We start from the raw sequence: 21,451 nt of genomic DNA on the forward strand, positions 1-21,451 counted from the left end.
TTTCTTGCGCTTTATTTTCTGCGGATCTGAACTTAACGTAAAAACAACTTTTTAAAAAGAGCAATACTGAAGATCTTAGATCTTCCAGTGAGTTCAATTGTACAGTGAATTTCATGCTACACTGGTTCCCTCTTTTTATGATTTGGAGAAGACTTTTCTGAAGTTACCATGCGAGATCCGTCTCTGCCTGATGCGTGAACCAAGATGGAAGAGGCCACCAGTCAATAAACTAGATCTTTCTCTCAAGTATAGATAACAGGATTTTTTTTTTAAAAGGCTACTGCATCAGACTGATATTCTGCTATCATTGCAATACTAAACTCTGAGGACCATCCCAATGGAATTGAAAATAGGTTTTGTTCAGGAGAGCCAGTGTGATGGAATGGTTAAGTGCTGGAGACCCAGGTTCGAATCCCGACTCGTGTCATGGAAGCTGGCTGGATGACTATGGACCAGTCACACTTTCTTGGTCTAACCTACCTCACAGGGTTGTTGTGAGGATAAAATGAAGAACAAAATGACATAAACTGGGGGTGGGGGTATAAATGAATTTAATAGTAACAATGAGCAAAAGGGACTAGGCCCTTGCCTTTAACTGTAATAGTGCTACTGAACTGCAATTCAAGAGGTACCAGATTGTCAATTACGGTACTCTGTTTGGTTACATTAAATCATCAATACTTGGCAATTGCAACATGAAGCATTTTAGAAGAGAAGGCTACAATTTGCAGAACACGATCAAGGCCAGGGCTGGCCCTGGACTGTCTGGCACTCTCTCCCCGAGTCACATGGGGGGCCCCCCGGAAGGCCAGTGCCGTAGGCAATTGCCTAGTGGCAGGGCTGGCCCTGATTAAGGCTGACCAGTAACTGCTTGATCCTTCCTTAGATTTTTTCTGTAGAAATCTTCGTAAACCACACCAACAACCAAATTCAGTGGTGGAATTGAGGCACTTCTCCCTGTACGAGAGATGGCTGCTGAATCTCAGAAACACTCTTGTTCCCAAAGCCCCTGCATGGAATGTGGACTTTGTAATCATTTCAGCGGTGGTGGTAATTCTACACATTAGACCAGGGGGGAGCTTGAGTTTGTGCAATCCTCAAGGGGTGGAATTCTAGCAGGAATTCCTTTGCATATTAGGCCACACACCCCTGATGTAGCCAATCCTCCTGGAGCTTACAGTAGGCCTTGTAAGAAGAGCCCTGTAAGCTCTAGGAGCATTGGCTACATCAGGGGGTGTGGCCTAATATGCAAAGGAGCTCCTGCTAGAATTCCACCCCTGGCTATCCTAATGCCTAAAATGTGTGAAACAACATAGAGTCCACATTCTAGTAGTTCTGTTTCCTCCCCCTCCTATATTGTATTTGTAGCCTTAGGCACGGGTGGATCATGAGGAGCAAATTCAGCACCTTCCACCCAAAATACAGAACACCTCCCTGAATTTTTGGGTCCAAGCTGTGTTTGGAATTGCAGTCGTGATGCTGCTTTTTCACACATGGTGACAAAAACGTTTTCCACCTTTTTTTGCCATCTTTGTCCTTTGGAAAAAAGCCACCCCCTTTTTTTCTTTGTGAAAGTCATCCTTTACTAGCAGAAAGAAGCTAGTTTGACTTGAGTTTGGAAGAGCTGGACTGAGTTCAAATCATCACAGCCATAACTCGAAATGATTATTTTGATTCTTAATATGAATACACAGTGTCAAGAGTCACTCCATCTTGTTCCTCTTGTCATGTGTATTCAATTGTACTATGCTAGACTGTGCTTTAATGCTATGCTGCGCTTGCTATGCCTTTGATATAACTAACTTGTTGCTTATCGGGAGGGAGGATGGCATGTCTGGGAATTGGCTAGCTGCTAGGTAACCAAGGACAGAGCTTGAGGAGAAGCGAACCATGAACTGACAACGAGCACCTTCAGTGATGAGAGCTTTGCAAAAACCCCGCGCAAAAACCCGCTTTTGCTTGGCGCGCTTTGGCTTGAATTATAACGGTCAGAGCAAAGGTTTATAAATTGGGGGAACTGACAGGTTAGTTCCGACAACGCATGTGTATGCCCATGAAGCTGGAATAAAGATCTTGAACTTCAACTGTCTTTTCCTTGACTCCGGGTCTGACACACAGTGTCGTGTCCTTGAACGGAGTGTTTTGATCTACAAAATTATTAAATGTCCACCAAAAGACATACCCCTGATTTTGCTGTAATGGAGGGGGAGGCAATTGACCTTACTTTCTATTTTTTCCGCCAAGGGACTAAGTCCAGCTTTTCCAATCAATAGCCAGCACAAAAGGATATAGAAAATTCATAGATCTTTACAAAAAAAAAGATTTCGAGTAGAAGGCAGCTTTGTATGTCTATACAGATTATATGATTTTAACAGATAGTTGGTCTTGGAGGCGCTACTGGGCTCAGACTTTCCCTTTGTTTGCCATGCTCTCTAAAACAATCAGGGAGAGTGACAAATACCCTGAATAAATTAAAGCAAGCCCCTCCCCCAACCTTTTTGGAGCCTGCAAACACCTGTGAAATTCTGACAAGAATGCCTGCCAGCAACAGGTAGAAAGGCCAGCTCCAACATGGCTGCTGCAGCTACGCAATGAAAATCCTTGTGCTGTGCTGGCAGCTGCTGCCAAGGCAATGTTTTTAAAAACCGCACAGCTATTTGAAACTTCAGCAACCAATCACAAGGCTTGTTGAGCAAAAGCTCCACATCCTTTCTACAAACACTTGGGTGCCAAGAAAGGTGTTGGTAGGTGGGTGGGGACCCCTAAACTGTGACATGTTGTGAATGAACAAGTCCTCACTAATCCACCTTTCACGTCTCTTTTGGACCCTCAGCCCACTTGCTCTTCATTTCACTTCCAGTGTGTAGAATATTAGGTGACCTCACAACACTGGAGGAGGGAGGGGGGCAGGCAAGAGCATAGCTTTTCATACAAAAGCACCAACCACCAGCTTTTATTTAGATGATGACGATATTGGATTGATATCCCGCCCTCCACTCCGAATTTCAGAGTCTCAGAGCGGCTCATAATCTCCTTTATCTTCCTCCCCCACAACAGACACCCTGTGAGGTAAGTGAGGCTGAGAGAGCTCTCCCAGAAGCTGCCCTTTCAAGGACAACCTCTGCCAGGACTATGGCTGACCCAAGGCCATGCTAGCAGGTGCAAGTGGAGAAGTGGGGGATCAAACCTGGTTCTCCCGGATAAAGAGTCCAAACAATTAACCACTACACCAAACTGGCTCTTTCTACCTGTCCTTCCTGCAGACTAGCCAGCCAGCGCCACCAAAAAGTGTTCAAGAACACAGGCTACAATGTGTGTTAATGGCTTCGAAAACATATTGGAGTCATAAAAAATGCCAAGTGTGTTATTCTTTGTGAAGGGTTGCATTCTGGAGCAGGGTAACCTTGCTTTTTAATTACAGCAAAGAATTCAAAGCGGGGGTGGCCAAACTGCGGCTTGGGAGCCACATGTGGCTCTTTCACACACATTGTGTGGCTCTTGAAGCCCCCACCACCCCATTGGCCAACATGGAGAAAGCATTTTTCTCTTTAAATCACTTTTCCAAGCCAGTCTGCAGTTTGGAGAATACATTTAAAGTTAAAGTTGCTTTCTACCTCTCCCCATCTATTTGCTTTCCTTCCTTCCTTCTGGCTCTCAAACATCTGACATTCATGTCTTGTGGCTCTCAGACATCTGACCTTTATTCTACGTGGCTCTTACCTTAAGCAAGTTTGGCCACCCCTGGTTCAAAGGAAAAGTTGGACGCATGAAGTTGCTTTATACTGAATCAGACCATCAAGGTCATTATTGTCTACTCAGACTGCAGTAGCTTTCTGGGGTATCAAGAGGAGTTCTTTCACACCACACCTTCCAATGCCAGCGACTGAACCTGAAACTTCCTGCGTGCAAGGAGGATGCTATACCACGGGAGCCACTGCCCCCCCCCCTTTTGGCGCCAGTTTGGTGTAGTGGTTAAGTGCGCGGACTCTTATCTGGGAGAACCAGGTTTGATTCCTCACTCCTCCACTTGCACCTGCTGGAATGGCCTTGGGTCAGCCATAGCTATCAGAGTTGTCCCTGAAAGGGCAGCTTCTGGGAGAGTTCTCTCAGCCCCACTCACCTCACAGGGTGTCTGTTGGTGTAGTGGTTAAGTGTTCATACTCTTATCTGGGAGAACCAGGTTTGATTCCCCACACCTCCTCTACATGCAGCTGCTGGAATGGCCTTGGGTAAGCCATAGCTATCACAGAAGTTGTCCTTGAAAGGGCAGCTGCTGTGAGAGAACGGGGTTTGATTCCCCGCTCCTCCACTTACAGCTGCTGGAATGGCCTTGGGTTAGCCATAGCTATCACAGAAGTTGTCCTTGAAAGGGCAGCTGCTGTGAGAGCCTTCTCAGCCCCACCCACCTCACAGGGTGTCGGTCATGGGGGAAGAAGATATAGGAGATTGTAAGCCACTCTGAGTCTCCGACTGAGAGAGAAGGGCAGGGTATAAATCTGCAGTCTTCGTCTTCTTTCGTTTGTATGAATTTTTTAATAGGCTGCATTGAGCTTAAACAAAAAAACAACTGACTACTGACCTTAAAATCGTTCTGCACTCTTTAAAGGAAGAGCAGGATCTAAATGGGATGAATAAATGAAAACCTAGATGAGAGCAAGAAAGATTTTACTATCAAATATTACCACCGCCTTTATTTTCCCATGGGGGGGGGGGCAGAACTGAATTAGATACTCTTTAGAAAGGGATACTAAGAGCCCCATGGAGCAGAGTGGTAAAGCTGCAGTACTGCAGTCGGAGCCCTATGCTCACTACCCGAGTTCGATCCCAGCGGAAGCTGGTTCAAGTAGCTGGCTCCAGGTCAACTCAGCCTTCCGTCCTTCCGAGGTTGGTAAAATGAGTCCCCAGCATGCTGGGGGGGGGGGGAGTGTAGACGACTGGGGAAGGCAATGGCAAACCACACCATAAAAAGTCTGCTGCAAAAACGTTGTGAAAGCAACGTCACCCCAGAATCAGAAAAGACTGGTGCTTGCACAGGAGACTACCTTTACCTTTTCCTTTAGAAAGGGATAAAGCAGGGCTGTGGAGGAGAGGGCCATCAGTAGCTGTGAGTTGACATGGGCAAATGGAACCTTGTAGGTAGAGAGAGAGTACCCGAAGGAACACCAAACACCACAAAACCTAAGAAAACATACAGAACATTGCAGCCGTATCGCTTGGCCCTAGCTCAGTTTACTAAGTGGGACTTACTTCTGAGTAAACATGCCCACTGCCTGGAAGAGAACATAGATCCAGGTGCAGCAGAGTTCTTGGTCTGTAGCAATAGCCTTGTTGGTCTGTAGCGAATTGCTACTAACAAGAGAACAAAGTTACAGTCCGGTGGCACTTTTCAGACCAACAAAGTTTTAGTCAAGATAAGAGCTTTCGAATGCAATCAAGCACACTTCCTCAGATACAATGAAATGGGAGGTAACAGTTTAAACCTATAGACTAGGGATGGCGAAACTGTGGCTCGGGAGCCACATGTGGCTCTTTCACACATATTGCGTGGCTCTCAAAGCCCCCAGTGTCCTGTCGGCCAGCTTGGAGAAGACTTGGAGAAGAAAGAAAGTTGCTTTCTTTCCACCTCTCTCCCCCTCCCTTTCGGCTCTCAAACATCTGACGTCTATTTGCATTTAATTAACGTTTGCATTTAATTAAGAGAGGACGACTTGCATATTGAATCTGCAAACTGAATTGAATGAATGAATAAATACCACGCGGCAACCCAACCCAATCCCGCTAACCCTTCCGCTTTCCGACTCTAGCGCCGCGGCAGAGGGCGCTGTGGCACTCGCCAGAAGCGATTCGCGCAGTCGCCGCTCTAGGAAAGCTAGAGGCTCACGGGCCCTGTGAGCGAGAAGTGCCCAAGCTGTGGAATCGCGGGGGTGGAGCTTGGATTCTGAAAACGTCATCAAAGCGCCACGCGCACGAGACGAGGACGCGTTGAAGAGGAAGGGGGAAGCATGGCGGCGTCTGGTGCAATTCTGCCTCTGGATGGAGCGCAGGTAAGGGGGGCAGTGTTAATGGGGAGGATGTGCTAGTTTCAAAAGTGCCATGGATCCCATTGATGCAAGCATAGGCAGCTTCAAGAGGGGATTAGATCAACATCTGGAGCAGAGGTCCATCAGTGGCTATTAGCCACAGTATATTGATGGAACTCTCTGTCTGGGGCAGTGATGCTCTGTATTCTTGGTGCTTGGGGGGTGGCACAGTGGGAGGACTTCTAGTGTCCTGGCCCCACTGGTGAACCTCCTGTTGGCACCTTTTTTTGCCACCGTGTGACACAAAGTGTTGGACTGGATGGCCATTGGCCTGATCCAACATGGCTTCTCCTATGTTCCTTAATTTACTGTATGGTTGTCCTGTTGTTTTTTTCCACAGGAGATCAAGGGTGGCCTACACTCGTCTCCACTCCTCCATTTTATTCTCACATGAGCTCTTGAGCAGTGTTCCCTCTAAGCTGAGTTAGTGTGAGCTAGCTTGTGTGCAAGTAGCTCACAAAGTAGAATTCTTCCTCCACAGCTTAGAGCGAACAGAGCTCTTGAGGTAGAGTACAGTGAGACAGACATTGGCCAAGGATCACCCAGTGAGATAGTGGGCATTGGGGATTCTGGGTTTTCTGGCTCCTGTGCTAACCACTACCCCACACTGCTTGTAGAGTTAACTGCAGTGTTCCCTTTAAGCTGAGTTAGTGTGAACCAGCTCAGTTCTTTAGCCTCCGGCTCACACATTGTTTGTCTTAACTCAGGAACGATGCGGTAGCTCAGAACTTTAATGCCAGTAGCTCACAAAGTAGACTTTTTGCTCACAAGACAAAGTTGGAGTCCAGAAGCACCTTTTAAGTCCAACAAGTTTTATACACGATGTTTCTTGTGCTAAAAGCACACTTCATCAGACAACAGTATGGGATTGAATTAGCAGCGCTGCACATATAGAGAGTGGGCAATGAACTAGTATGCAAAGTAGTGAAAATTGTTTTAGCAGATTAAAAGAATAGCAAGCTGGAATCTGGCAGTCATCACCCTGGGTTGACTGGGCAGAAAAAATAGCAAAGGCAATTAATGTCAGAATTGGAGATTGATGTCCATGTCCTACATGGGAAAAATAATCAGCTAGAGTCTGTTGTGATGCTCCATTGGTCTCCTCTAAAGCATGGGTTAAAATAACTTTTTTCTGTAGAATGAAGCCGGAATCTGCTGTGCTCTGTTCAAATGCTAATACAAAAATACATTAGAATCAATGTTCCCTCTAAGCTGTAGAGGGAACAAAAATACATTAGAATCAATGTTCCCTCTAAGCTGTAGAGACTTGAGCAAAAATTCTACCTTGTGAGCTACTGGCATTAAAGTTGTGAGCTACTACATAAATTAGTGTGCCCTGGGGCCATTTTTCCTGAGCTAACACAAAAATGTGTGAGCTGGAGGCTAAAAATTGGTGAGCTAGCTCACGCTAACTCAGCTTAGAGGGAACACTGATTAGAATACAATGGATATCTGCCTCTCGAGTGTGGATTATAAATTATTTCCATCTATGAAAAGCTGGAGAATGAAAGCGAAGCCATTGGCAGGTGATACAAATGTGTGTGATGCTAGTTGTACTTGCCTGCTTCGACCCTTTAGTGTCTTGGTAATGAGTGTTTATTTAGGGCTTCCAGGCTCTCAATATATGGAAAATTGAAGTTCATATCCAGTCAGTCAGCTAATTGGGTAGGTTTGAAAAAAAATACTGTCGTGTCTACCTAAGTTAGCTTCCGGAGTTATCATGAACCTAAAATGTCTTTGTGACATTTTTGAAGAATGGAAATGAAGAATTAATAATTTTATTGTATCTTTGTTCTTTGAGATTAAAAAGGCAGCTCATGCCCTGCTTGCTTACAACAAGACCAGGGAGAAGACGGCTGAGAAGCTGCTGCTGAACGAAAACCAGAATGTCTTTTTGATGGTCACAGTATGGAAAGTCCCACGACATGAACACGTAGTCAAAATGTAAGGAGGTGTACAGGAGGGGGGAGTAGCTTGGTGGCAGAGCATCTGCTGTGCGTGCAGAAGGCCCTGAGTTCAATTCCTGGCATTTCCTATTCAAAGGATTATATTGGGGTAGACACCTCCAGCAAATGTGTCAGAGGTTGAACAACAGCCTGTAGCCAGTGGTGCGGGAGAATGCAACAGGTGCAGCTTGTGGAAGGTTTTGCCCAGGTTCAATCATGAGGCCTCTTATGTGGGCTCAGACATTAATAGCATGCATTGCAAGACCAGGTCTTGCCAGACTGAAGTAAATCGAAAGTTACCAGGCAATTATAGATTGCGGAATGACGGCTCCCCTCTTTCCCGCAAAAATTTTGAATTAGTGTGACGGAACCGGCCCGATTCTGCCTTCAGATCCGGCTCCGTCAACTCCCTTTTGAGTTGCCAGCTCCTGAAGGGAACTTATCTTCTTCCCACCACTAGGGCACGCTGCCACCACCTGCGCAATTTAGCGGTTCCTGACTGAGAGGAACAGAACTTCCAATCCCCCTTCCTGCCAGTTCTGAGGCCTGGCCTCAGGATCCTCTGCCAACCCAGCACCTGGTTATGACAGAGACCAAAGTCCTTTGGGAGACCCCTGGAGGATTGGCACCCTTGCCAACTGCATGCCTTCCCCCTTTCCTGGACTCCCCTCTTGCAGTAGCTGGTCTAAGGCGCTTGGGGACCCATGTGGTACAGAGGGACTACCTTTTTAAACAGACAAAATATTTATTTAAAATGTATAACTATATACAGGCATTTTAAATACAGGATGAACAGAAGTAATAAATGAAAGTAGGGATAAACGCTCCTTCTTTCCTTAATATATAACTGGCCCTGTCCATACCATCCAGAACAGACTCAAATCAAACTCAACTGACTGTCAGCTTCCCCTGACAACTTTTAACTCCCCATTTCCCTCCAAAAATCTCTAATATAAAACCCAGTTCCCGCCCAGGGTTTTCCCTCCTGCAGCCTTTTGGGAGAGCAGCCTGAAAGACTTCCTGTCTCTCTAGGAGGCCTCCTCAGAAGTGCTGCTTCCAGACAGGAGGGGAGGGGGAAGGAGGAATAGACTAGGCCAAAGCCTTGCCTAGAGTTTTATAGACTCCTCTAGCCAACTCCCAGGCAAGCACAGGCCTAAAATGGTGTTTTTCCACAATTAATATAAAGTCCATTCCCAGGCCTCAGTGTTACATCCCGTCAAGGTCATATTCCAAGTAAGTACTCTGCCATCCTCAGTTGGCAAGTATCAGCGTTGCCCAGGGAGACTAGATTAGAGTTCTCTGCTCCCCACAGCTTTTCTCCATCTGCAGGTTTCAAGCATTCCACATACTCATAAAGCACTAAATACATGTGTCAAACTTGTGACCTGGGGGCCCCTGGAGGGCTTTTATCAGGCCCCCCAAGCAACTGGCTGTCATAGTCTCCATTGGCTGAGGCTTCTCTCTTGGGGGGGGAGGGAGAGCTTGCTTTGCCAGGCTCTCTCAATCACACAGCAGAGCAACCGAGCCAAGCCTCCTCTTCCTTCTATTTGCTAAGGCTTCTCCCCCTCCTTGTCCCCAGGGAAAGGAAGGAAAGAGCCAGAGCTTCTTTTACCCAGTTTCCTGGACCCCACTGGAAAGATACAAAGAAAGCACCTTTAAGATTTGTCTGTGTTCTTTATAAAGTTTATATTTCCGCCACCTAAAAAAGTACACACACAGCCCAGCCCAAAATGGCTTGGCCCAACAAGGTCTCTTTGATATCAAATCCAGCCCTCATAACAAATGAGTTCAACACCCCTGACATAAGTAATGACACTTGGATGTTAGTAACCATGATTAATATTAAAATATGGGATTAGTATATTATAAAATCTTGAATGCAATAACATAATAAAAAGATAAAGGTAGTCCCCTGTGGAAGCACCGAGTCGTTACCAACCCATGGGGTGACATCACATCAGGACATTTTCCTGGCAGACTTTTTATGGGGTGGTTTGCCCTTGCCTTCGCCAGTCATCTGTACCTTCCCCCCAGCAAGCTGGGTCCTCATTTGACTGACCTCGGAAGGATGGAAGGCTGAGTCAACCTTGAGACGGCTACCTGAACCCAGCTTCCGCCAGGATCAAACTCAGGTCGTGAGCAGGGGGTTCCGACTGCAGCTTTACCACTCTGCGCCAGCCACTAATAAGCAAGGATAATGATACCAACAATCCAAACAGCAGTTGAGCAACAGGAGTCATGAAGCAACTAACTGTCAGGGACTTGGCATCCCAGAAAACAGTCATCATCCAAGTCCAAGACAAAACCCTTCGCATCTGGCTAGTTTTGAGTGTGTCTAGCCGAGTGTCACATACACATCCCTCTGGTTTGCCAGCACACCAGCATCTTTGCACTCAGTCTGCAACACTCACCTGCCTCTAATCAATATATGGTTAAAATCTTGTCTGTCTCTGTCTTTTGCAGACTGCTCCCTCATGGTATTCTGCCTCTGACGTCCGACGTCTGCTTGTTTACCAAGGATGAGCCTGGCTTAACAGCTGAGCAGACTGAGAACCTATACAGGAAACTCTTGAGCCAGCACGGGATCACGAATGTCACGGAGGTATCAAGGACGCTCAGAAGATAGCCGCCCTCTTTTTCTAAGTGTGCTGCGTAGTCTGGGAAGGAACACAGGCCATGAAGCCCACAACGGACAAGGCTAGGGAAAGGGTTTTGTTTTTCAGATGTATTTGGGGGGGAGGGGCTAAGGTGGTCTGATTGGGCCAGTTTGGACTCAGGGGCTGCCAGTTCCTAACTCTTCCTGGTAGCTTTTTTTGCAGTGTGGGGAGGGGGAAAGCCTGAATGATCCTTCTTGCCTCATAAATGCTATGAGGTAATTTGCATGCCCAGTATCTCTGTTCTTTCATGGACTTTCAGCCGATTTGTATGAATTTATGCCTGTTATGGCCTCCCAGATACCAGCGCCTGCTTCTAGCAAGCACAGGAGCTGAAAGGGGGGGGGGGACCTGCGCCAACATCTTCCCACTCTTACCTCAGTCCAGAAGTTCTGGCATCAGATTCATAGGTACAAATTGATAGGTTGATCTGGTGAGCAGGATTTGATTTGATTTATTAGATTAATATCCCGCCCTCCCTGCCGAAGCAGGCTCAGGGCAGCTCACAAGAATAAAATCACAATAAACATTAATTATGCATTTAAAAATAATACAATATGTAATAATATAGCAGTTTAAAAAGTTTGGTTCTAAGATTATTAATTTCCGATGGCGCAGAGTGTTAAAACTGCAGTACTGCAGTCCTAAGCTCTGTTCACAACCTGAGTTTGACCTCCAGTGGAAGCTGGGTTTTCAGGTAGCCAGCTCCAGGTTGACTCAGCCTTCCATCCTTCCGAGGTTGGTAAAATGAGTCCCCAGCTTGCTGGGGGGGGGGGGAGTGTAGATGACAGGGGAAGGCAATGGCAAACCACCCCGTAAAAAGTCTGACATGAAAACATTGTGAAAGCAACATCACCCCAAAGTCAGAAGCGACTGGTGCTTGCACAGGGGACTACCTTTACCTTTTTAAAAGTCACTCCCAAGTGTTTAAAAGAGCTGCATTGTTCAATGGGAATACCATGGATGCTCCAAGAGTGTTTTTAGGCTGTTTTTTAAACACCATAGCATTTGTTTTTTTGGGTAGTTTATATTAAGAGCCTCCTCTTTACAGTATTTATCTAGTTGGAACAGCAGCCTTTTCAGTCCTATCTTAGTAGAGATATTAGGACCATGCCTACATATAAAAGAATTGAGATTTTCTGATGACCAAGCATAGGAGCGATTTTGTGTTCCAGATCTGAGTACTCTCTGGGGAACATGTAGGGAGAGACAGTCCCTTAAGGTAGGCAGATCCTCAGCCATATAGGATGGTTTACTTTGAGCCCTCACTGAAGTGTGTTGGCTTTCTTTTCTTCTCTCTCTCCCTTTGCCTCAAAACTTGTTTAACCAATCTGAGGTCAGCGCTGTGACAGCCAATGCTCTCAACTTTTATTTTCTGTTTTTGAAGATCATCTCTTACAAAACCCTGACCAAAGAATACAAGTCATTTGAATCAAAGCGTCGCCTCCTGAGCAGATTTTCGCTCTTCCTGTCCGATGCCCGCATCAGAAGGCTTTTGCCGTCTCACATAGGGAAGCACTTCTATAATAGTAAAAAGTAAGTGGTTTTTTGCTTTTGCGAGCTCTGCTGCGTAAGACTCTCTTGGGGAACAGAACCGCTTTCACTGAAAACTTGTGTTTTTAAAATACCAGGGCTCCTCTCTCCGTGGACTTGAAAGCCAAGAATCTGGCCAAGGAAATAAACAACCATATCCAAGGAACGGTCCTTCGAGTCACCAACAAGGGTTGCTGTTAGTGAGTATTAATTTCTTCCCTTTTATATTCATTAGAAGAGAGAATGTGCAGGAACATGCGGTCTAAATCGGAGAGAGTCGGCTTGCACCTTTGGAATTTGAGAGAGGGTGGTGAGCAGCACTCCACTCCGAGAGCCAGTTTGGTGTAGTGGTTAAGTGTGCGGACTCTTATCTGAGAGAACCGGGTTTGATTCCCCACTCCTCCACTTGCAGCTGCTGGAAGGGCCTTGGGTCAGCCATCGCTCTCTCAGGAGTTGTCCTTGAAAGGGCAGCCGCTGTGAGTGCCCTCTGAGCCCCACCCACCTCACAGGGTGTCTGTGGTGGGGGAAGGAGATAAAGGCGATTGTAAGCCACTCTGAGTCTCTGATTCAGAGAGAAGGGTGGAGTATAAACCATAGCTCACAGGAGTTGTCCTTGAAAGGGCAGCTGCTGTGAGCGCCCTCTCAGCCCCACCCACCTCACAGGGTGTCTGGTGTGGGGGAAGGAGATAAAGGAGATTGTGAGCCGCTCTGAGTCTCTGATTCAGAGAGAAGGGCAGGGTATAAATCTGCAATTCTTCTTCTTCAAAATGGCTTTTATAGGAAGGGAAAAAAATCAATATTTCATTCAACAACCAGAACAGCAATAAAGGAAGACAATAAGACAGCTCATAAGAGGCTCTTGTAGGAGGTGGAACAAAACCAAAAATGGCTGCTTCAGGAGGTGTCGCCAAAGATATTCTCTCTCTTTTCCTTTTGCAAAGGAATCCCAGAAGGGGAATGAAAAGAAATAAAGGGAACCCCAGCAGGGAGGAAGGGAGAAAGAATAAAAAGGAAAGCCTAAAGCGGAGAATGCAACCACAAGCGCAGGCCCAGTCTTTCTGATTCTCCAGCAACTGCTGTTGCTGTCCTGAAAAACCCTTTCATTTGAACAAAGGCAGCTGATAATAGGGCCTTCTTTGCAGTGGCCCCACCCATGTTCTGAAAAGCTCAGCAGGCACTGAATGCCTATAGGCACCACATTGGGGTACTGCAGGTTAAAGGGACTGTGGCCTGGGAAGTTTTCAGTTCATATCTTAAGTTCAGTTCACATCTTATCTACAACAAGGTGGCTGTTTGTAAAAACTGCTGTGGTAATATTCCTGAAGCACTGAGGAAGACACTGAGCGACACACATTAAATAGCATTTAGTGGTGGAGGAATGCCCCCGGGCTAAAGGGCTCATGGGGGAATATACTTAGGTTTGCCCTGCATCATAGAATCATGGAAGGGACCTCCAAGGTTATTTAGTCCAAACCCCTGCACAATGCAGGAAATTCACAAATACCTGCCCCTAAGTTCACAGGATCCTCATTGCTGTCAGATGGCCATCTAGCCTCTTTTTAAAAACCTCCAAGGAAGGAGAGCCCACCACCTCCCGAGGAAGCCTGTTCCGCTGAGGAACCGCTCTAATGGTCAGGAAGTTCTTCCTCCTGCATCATAGAATCATGGAAGGGACCTCCAAGGTCATCTAGTCCAACCCCCTGCACAATGCAGGAAATTCACAAATACCTGCCCCTAAGTTCACAGAATCCTCATTGCTGTCAGATGGCCATCTAGCCTTTTTTTAAAAATCTCCAAGGAAGGAGAGTTCACCATCTCCTGAGGAAGCCTGTTCCACTGAGGAACCGCTCTAATGGTCAGGAAGTTCTTCCTAATGTTGAGCTGGAAACTCTCTTGATTTAATTTCAACCCATTGGTTCTGGTCCTGCCTTCTGGGGCCACAGAAAACAATTCCACACCATCCTCTATAGGACAGCCCATCAAGGACTTGAAGATGGGGATCATATCACCTCTCAGCCGCCTCCTCTCCAGGCTAAACATCCCCAGCTCCTTCAACCTTTCCTCATAGGACTTGGTCTTTAATCCCCTCACCATCTTCATCGCCCTCCTCTGGACCCATTTCAGCTTGTCTATATCCTTAAAATGTGGTGCCCAAAACTGAACACAATACTCCAGGTGAGGTCTTATCAGAGCAGAGTAAAGCAGCACCATCACAGTAAATCCTTCCAGAATAGCCCTAGAATGCAGGGCAATTGCACCAAGGCAGATAGACAAAGTGATACTCAGAGGAAGGTGATGAGATGAGCTTCCCAGCTGTTCCTACTTCCCAGACTGTAAGCGCCAGGCAGGTTCCCCTCTGTCGACCACTGAAGACGTGCGCGGGAGCAAGGACAGAGATCCACGCCAGACTGAAGGGGAGGATCACACAGGCTCTTACTTTGAAGTGTCATCTTATGTTTTTTTTAAAAATGCAGCTGTTCTGCTAGTTCCGGGGTGGCCAAACTTGCTTAATATAAGAGCTACACAAAATAAACATCAGATTCTCAAGTACTAGATGACTCTGGAGGTCCCTTCCAGTGGTATGATTCTTGAATGACCTAGTGCAGGGGTGTCAAACTCATTTGTTATGAGAGGCGGATCTGAGATAAATGAGACTTTGTTGGGCCAGGCCATATGTATCATAAAATGTAATGCCAGGTAGTGGAGATATAAACTTTATAAAGAACACAGATAATTACAATTAAAGGTTTGTATCTCTTCCGAGTAAAGGAAGCTCTGGCTCTTTCCCTCCCTCCCCAGGGGATGAGGAAGGGGTGGAGTCTCAGCCAATAGAAGGAAGAGAGGCTTTGCTCAGTAGCTCTGCTGCATGGCTGAGAGAGCCCGGCAAAGCAAGCTCCCCTTCCTCCCCAAGGGAGGAGCCACAGCCAATGGAGAAAATAGAGGCTTTGCTCTGTAGCTCCTGTGTGATTGAGCAAGCCTGCCAAAGCAAGCTGTGATGCAGAAGGAAGCCAGAAAGAAGGAGAAGGAAGCAGACTTGCTTGCGAGCCTAATAAGAACCCTATGGGGGCCTGATCCGGCCCCCTGGCCTATTGGATTCAAGTTGTTGGGTCAAACAGGTGGCCGAGTTGAGAGAGCTGAAGTCCAATGAAGTCAGCAGGATACTGAAGCCCTTGGATGTTGCTTTGTTTCCAGTGCAGTGCGTGTTGGACATGCCGGGATGACTGCGGAGGAGATAGCAAGGAACGTTGTTGCAGTTGTGACAGTGCTTGCCTCTAAAGCTCCTAAGGTAATGCTACCTGATGTGTGGGTGCTGTGCTCCTTTGCCCAGGACTCCGCCTCATTCTCTCACTGAGGTTTACTTGTGAGTTGTGCGGCTGGAAGTGCTCACTTGGAGTATTGTCTGCCTGACTTTGGTTATCCTCTTATATTCCTGTAGATCTCTCGGAGCATTAAAATCCTTCACCTCAAAATGGATAGATCCGTTGCTCTTCCCATCTTTAACTCGAGTTATCCGGGCTCAGACAGCATTCAGAAACAGACAGGGGCTAAAGAGAAGGTACGAGCCTACCCTGAGTGTAGCAAGTGGATGCTTTTCTCAGCATTTCCATATGCTTAATCTTCAAATGTGCATGTTTGGCTGCAGCTGCATATGTTTTTGTTGTTGATGATGTCTGGCAGGGCTTTTTTTGACCAGGAATGCAGTTTGGGCTGGCTTGGTGTCAGGGGTGTGGCGTAATAGGCAAAGGAGTTCCTGCTGGGCTTTTTCTACAAAAAATGCCATGCAAAACAATGGTGACATCAGGGGGTGTGGCCTTATATGCAGATATGTTCCTGCTGGGCTTTTTCTACAAAAAATAGCCCTGGTGTCTGGAATTATTTGCACTTGTATTCCAAACAGGCCATAAGGCTTGTGGTCAATAATATCATTTGAGGTAAAGCAATCAGCAAAGCTTGAGCAATGCTGTTACTGAAACTCAGGCCATAGCAGACAAAAGCGAAATGGGCTTCTTGCGGCTGCAGAACTTCTTAGACTTCAGGGTTGTCAGCAGGGCTGGAGGAAAATACTCTCTCCCTTTCAATAGAGGCTTTATGGCATGGAAATAGCATTCCATTAAGTTATTCTTTCCCCCACTCCCCAAGGCCACTCGCATCTAGGGAGGACTCAGCAAACCAGGCACCAGGTCTTCCTCTCTGTGGCAACAAGATAAGCCAAGAATTGCAGGCACCGGATGCAGGCTATAAAATGCAAAGGTTTGCACTACAAAGCAATGAGCATCCTCCACCCCTTCTTTACAGCATAAACAGTACAGCAGGAATGCATCAACAGGCCAGCAAAGAGAATAACCTTTTGACAGGATACAGGCCTGACAATGACTTAAACTTGAGGTTTGGGAGGGTGTGAGTATTTAAAAAACAGGAATTGGTCTTTGTCTTGAGTATGCCTGGTCCATCTGCACGCTGACCCATGTGCTATTGGCGATTCCACCTCAAGGGCCTTGAAGTCTGTCTGAGCACTTGCAGCTCCCTTTCTGTTTCAGTAACTTGGGGGCTCCATTTCGGCCCCATTCATATCCCTGGGGGAACGAGATCGTAGAAGAGCTTCTGCTTGGGGTGGAGTGTAATGTAGAGGATCCTGAGCGAATCACCATTTAGAATGCTTTCCTGTGTTTTAAAAAAAGGTCTCCTTGCCAATAAGAAAACCTCACTTTAAAACGCAAAAAAAGGAGGAACAAAGCTGGAATCTAACCACTACGGTCAGGATGGACTGCGCCATTTCAGTTGCTTTCTTAATCCTGTATGTGTGAATCAATTCATGTCAGTCTGCTTGTCGTACCAATGAGTGTGCTTTTTGCTCAGCCTCAAGGCGTTAGTGCACCAGGGAGGGACAGTGGCTCAGTGGTAGAGCATCTGCTTGGTAAGCAGAAGGTCCCAGGTTTAGTCCCCGGCATCTCCAACTAAAAAGGGTCCAGGCAAGTAGGCGTGAAAAACCTCAGCTGAGACCCTGGAGAGCTGCTGCCAGTCTGAGTAGACAATACTGACTTCGATGGACCGAGGGTCTGATTCAGTAGAAGGCAGATTCATATGTTAATATTTCTGTGATTACATAAATCAGCGGTCTTTTGATGAAGCGGCTGGCTTCTCAACACACTTCCTAACTTGTTTTGTTTTTGTTGAAGAAAAATGAGAAGAAAAAGAATCTGAAGAATAAAAACAAAGGGCAGACGCCAGTCAAATCTGGAGAGCTGGTTGAAGGAAGCGACGTCCCTGCTCCTGGGAGCCTGAAGGGAGAAGAGGAGCAGAAGACAGTGGAAATCTCGAATGTGGAACCAGAACAGGAAGACGATGAAGGGATTCCGCAGCTGGTGCCCATTGAAATGGTAGCCTGCATGCCAGAAGAGAAGGTAGCTCTCAGTTCTTGGCCCAACTAAACCTAGCTCAGGATTTTCTTTTTTGAGAATTTGAACTGCAAGGGTTAAAATCCTGGCTATACCAATATGCTTGCTGGGAGGGGACAGTGTTGCTTGCTGAGGACTGTGTGTGATTTTGATCCCTTCCCAGCTGTTCTGCCAGTTATCAGGAGAGTCTTAACTTTCTTGCTTAGAGAGGGGTAGGGCATAGCCAGGCTATGAAGGCACTTCTAGGAAGTCAGATGTATTGCCCAGATCAGGGGTGGCCAAACTGCAGATCAGAGCCACATGTGGCTCTTTCACACACATTGTGTGGCTCTCAAAGCCCCCGCTGCCCTATCAGCTGGTCTGGAGAAGGCATTTCTCTCTTTAAATCACTTATCTTAGCCAAGCCAGTCAGTGGCTTGGGAAATAAATTTAAAATTAAAGTTGCTTTCTTTCTACCTCTCCCTTCTATTTATTTTCCTTCCTTCCAACATCTGGTGTTCATGTCTTGTGGCTCTTAAACATCTGATGCTTCCTCTATGTGGCTCTTACGTTAAGCAAGTTTGGCCACCCCAACCCAGACCGTCAGGGGGGTGGGTGCAGAGCTTTGTACTGGTGGTAAAAGCTGCCTCTTTTACAGATAACTGTTTTGATTATTACAATCCAAGATCAGAGAGTACATTAATATATCACATATACATTAATTACATAAACACAACTAACAATACAGTCAAGAATTTAGTTGGATAAAATGGATTAAAATTATTTAAAATTTCTTTTAAAAGGCAGCAATCTTCTGTCTGATTCAGCAGGCCATTGCACAAAATCTTGCTATCTTGGCAGTAATTTCATTTCAGGAATCAGCTAAAAGGAGAGTGGGATAAAATCAGTTAGATCTTCCTTGGAGTAAAGTATTTTGTCTGACTCTCATGATAGAACTGATGGAATAAAGGCACATGCTCCATTGTCTCAACCAGCCCAGATTTACAAGGAGAGTGACGTTTTACAGATAACTGGAAACTGAGCATCTTGGTTGATTTCAGGATTTTTCTTGTCCCTCTCCACCTCGTTTTGAGAGACTCGGGTTATCTGTGTCAGAGTGGATTAAAATCTGAAGGCTTGTGCTTGTGAATTGAGATGCTAAAGAGAGCCAGTTTGATGTAGTGATTAAGTGTGCAGACTCTTAACTGGGAGAACAGGATTTAATTCCCCTCTCCTCCACTTGCAGGTGTTGGAATGGCCTTGGGTCAGCCAGAGCTCTCGTAAGAGTTGTCCTTGAAAGGGCAGCTGCTGTGAGAGCTCTCTCAGCCCCACCTACCTCACATGGTGTCTGTTGTTGGGGGTAGAAGATAAAGGAAACTGTGAGCCACTCTGAGACTCAGAGATTCAGAGTGGAGGGCGGAATATAAATCTAGTGTCTTCAATATAAATCCAGTGTCTTCAATCTTAGTGAGTGTCAGGCTCCCCCCTTGAATACCCAATAAACAGTCCATTCGCTTCCATTTATTCAGAAGTTCGGGTAAGCTTAGCCTCAGATTGGGTCTGAGTCAGAGCTGCAGTACAATACTAGATCAAGCAATAATATACAGTAGTTTCAACAAAAGGCATAGCAAGCAACAGAGGCGTCACTAGGGTGGGTTGCACCCTGGGGTGTAACTGATTCAAGTCCGTCCCCCCCATTGGGTATCACCCCTTTTGGAGGGCTGCGTCACCCCCTCCGCACACAACCCCGCCCACTTCACATGGCCCCTCCCTCATCCACCCTCTGGTCACATGACCAGCCCCCGTAATCCAAGATACCAGTTTGGCAGCATTTTAAGTTTCCCCCACTCACCCACACGCTTTTAGCTGAGCCGGCGGCAGCGCGGCCCCGGTTTCAGAATCCCGGACAGCCCACACACAGCAGCAGCGTTCTAGTCCCAGGGCCAGCCCCTTCCTGTTGGGGGGGGGGGTCATGGGTCAGTGCTTGGGGCCAATGAGAATGCTCTGGGGGAGGGCCGATGGCCCCCTTGCCCCCCCCCCCCCCAGGTGACGCTGCTGGCAAGCAAGGATAACCTCACACACACTTTTTCCCATAGCATTTCTTTGGAACTTTGGTTCTCTTCCCACCAGTCCTAAGGTTGCGGTTTGGATACAATGTGTTACCAAGCAATAGCCCTTAGACATAACATCCTGGCCAACTAGCAGGTGTGCAAAAAGCCTGGGAAGCAGCTAGAGATAATAACTCAAAAGTTTGTAGTGTACAGACAAGTACAATAGAGCAGTAACCCTTTCATGGCAAGACCCTTGTCAGTGAACTTTGGAAGAAAGACATCCGGTTTGGTTGGTGACTCAGGGAGCCTTGTTGGAGGAAACAGTCACCTTTAGGAATATATTGTAGGCTACTAGTGGGGAAGAGGCTGGTATAAATCCTTTTTTGCAAGTTTGTAAGAGAGGCTCAAGAGCTGGGGAGCTGCTGTATCAAACCAGCGTAGGATGGTTTGACAACTGCTTTCTTCACCAGAGCTGAAGATCTTGATTCTTCCTTTTCCTCCAAAATATAGGTGGCAGAGCCTAACCCTTCTGCAAAGGAAGGGGGGGGGACAGACCCCAAAGGTCACCTCCATGGCAAGAGAAAGCCCTCCTCGTCTTCAGAGGCTTCCGTAACGGGACTGGAAGGTGGCTCAAGCCCAAAGACCCCAAAGCTGCTCAAAGAGGACAAGGAGGCCGAGACTCCAAAACAAGCAGCCATGGAAGAGGAGTTGGCAGAGACTCCCCTGAAGCCAAAACCAGAGTCTCCAGTGAACCTCCAAAGGAAGAAAGCTATAATGTCTGCCAAGAAGGCCCCCAGAACACCAAAACAGACCATGGGGAAAAGGGAACTGTTACAGTCAGTGTGACCAGTGCTGGATCACAGAATTGTTAGCTTTTTAAACAAAACTTTAAGGTTGAACACCGAAGATGGCTTGAGTTGTGTTTCTCAGTTTCCTCTTTCAAATGTATAATTTGGTTGTCATTGTCTTCAGCTGTTGTTGGCAACTCTGGAGGCCAAACCCTTTTCATAATAATCTATAAAGTCAGACGTTATCTCCAAAACATGGGCTGCATCGTAACTTTGTTCCGCTGCTTAATTCACTTTTGACCCCCATAGGAATGAATGCTACAAACCTACCACACTGCACTTTGCCCAGGGGTGCAGAAACTCTGTGAGAGCCAGTTTGGTGTAGTGGTTAAGTGCGCAGACTCTTATCTGGGAGAATCGGGTTTGATTCCCCACTCCTCTACTTGCAGCTGCTGGAATGGCCTTGGGTCAGCCATAGCTCTCGCAGAGGTTGTCCTTGAAAGGGCAGTTTCTGGGAGAGCTTTCTCAGCCCCACCTATCTCACAGAGTGTCTGTTGGCGGGGGGGGGGGGTATGCAAAGGAGATTGTGACCACTCTGAGATTCAGAGTATAGGGCGGGATATAAATCCAGTATCTTCTTAAAAACTGTTTCTCACAAAGCTCTCAGGGCCGCAGCAGAGAGAGATATGTTGGTCTGCAGGAGAAGAGCTAGAGACAAGTCCCGCAGCACCTTGGAGCCCAACAAAATTTTTAGGGGATCAGTTTTTGAGATTCAGAGTTCCCTTTGCCAGACACAGATGGGAAAGGCGTAAGTGTTGCCCTGCCTCCATAGTCAATAGTCTTCCCAAGTACAGTATTTTGTTTTGCAAAGGACTGAAGGGCTGCTTAGGAGCACGTAAACTGGAATGTTTGTATCATTTATGCCCTAATCTTCCCTTCAGTGACTCAAAATCGAATGCTTCTAGTTGGCCTTTCTCTCCTGTCCCAACGAAAGAAATTCATACATTTAAACACAGACAACAAA

General features: G+C 46.6%; 1 protein-coding gene across 1 annotated transcript; it reads left to right on the forward strand.

Moving 5' to 3' along the window:
* Positions 1-5,774: 5,774 nt before the first annotated feature.
* Positions 5,775-20,681, forward strand: RSL1D1 (ribosomal L1 domain containing 1). The gene is made up of 9 exons (XM_060260508.1): positions 5,775-6,044; positions 7,882-8,024; positions 10,490-10,628; positions 12,068-12,216; positions 12,312-12,413; positions 15,406-15,499; positions 15,650-15,769; positions 17,391-17,615; positions 20,150-20,681. Exons 1-9 carry the CDS (start codon positions 6,003-6,005, stop codon positions 20,483-20,485), a joined length of 1,350 nt encoding a protein of 449 aa, XP_060116491.1. The 5' UTR covers positions 5,775-6,002; the 3' UTR covers positions 20,486-20,681.
* Positions 20,682-21,451: the final 770 nt, after the last annotated feature.

Source organism: Heteronotia binoei, chromosome 20, assembly GCF_032191835.1.
Source record: "Heteronotia binoei isolate CCM8104 ecotype False Entrance Well chromosome 20, APGP_CSIRO_Hbin_v1, whole genome shotgun sequence".
NCBI classification, from domain to species: Eukaryota; Metazoa; Chordata; class Lepidosauria; order Squamata; family Gekkonidae; genus Heteronotia; species Heteronotia binoei.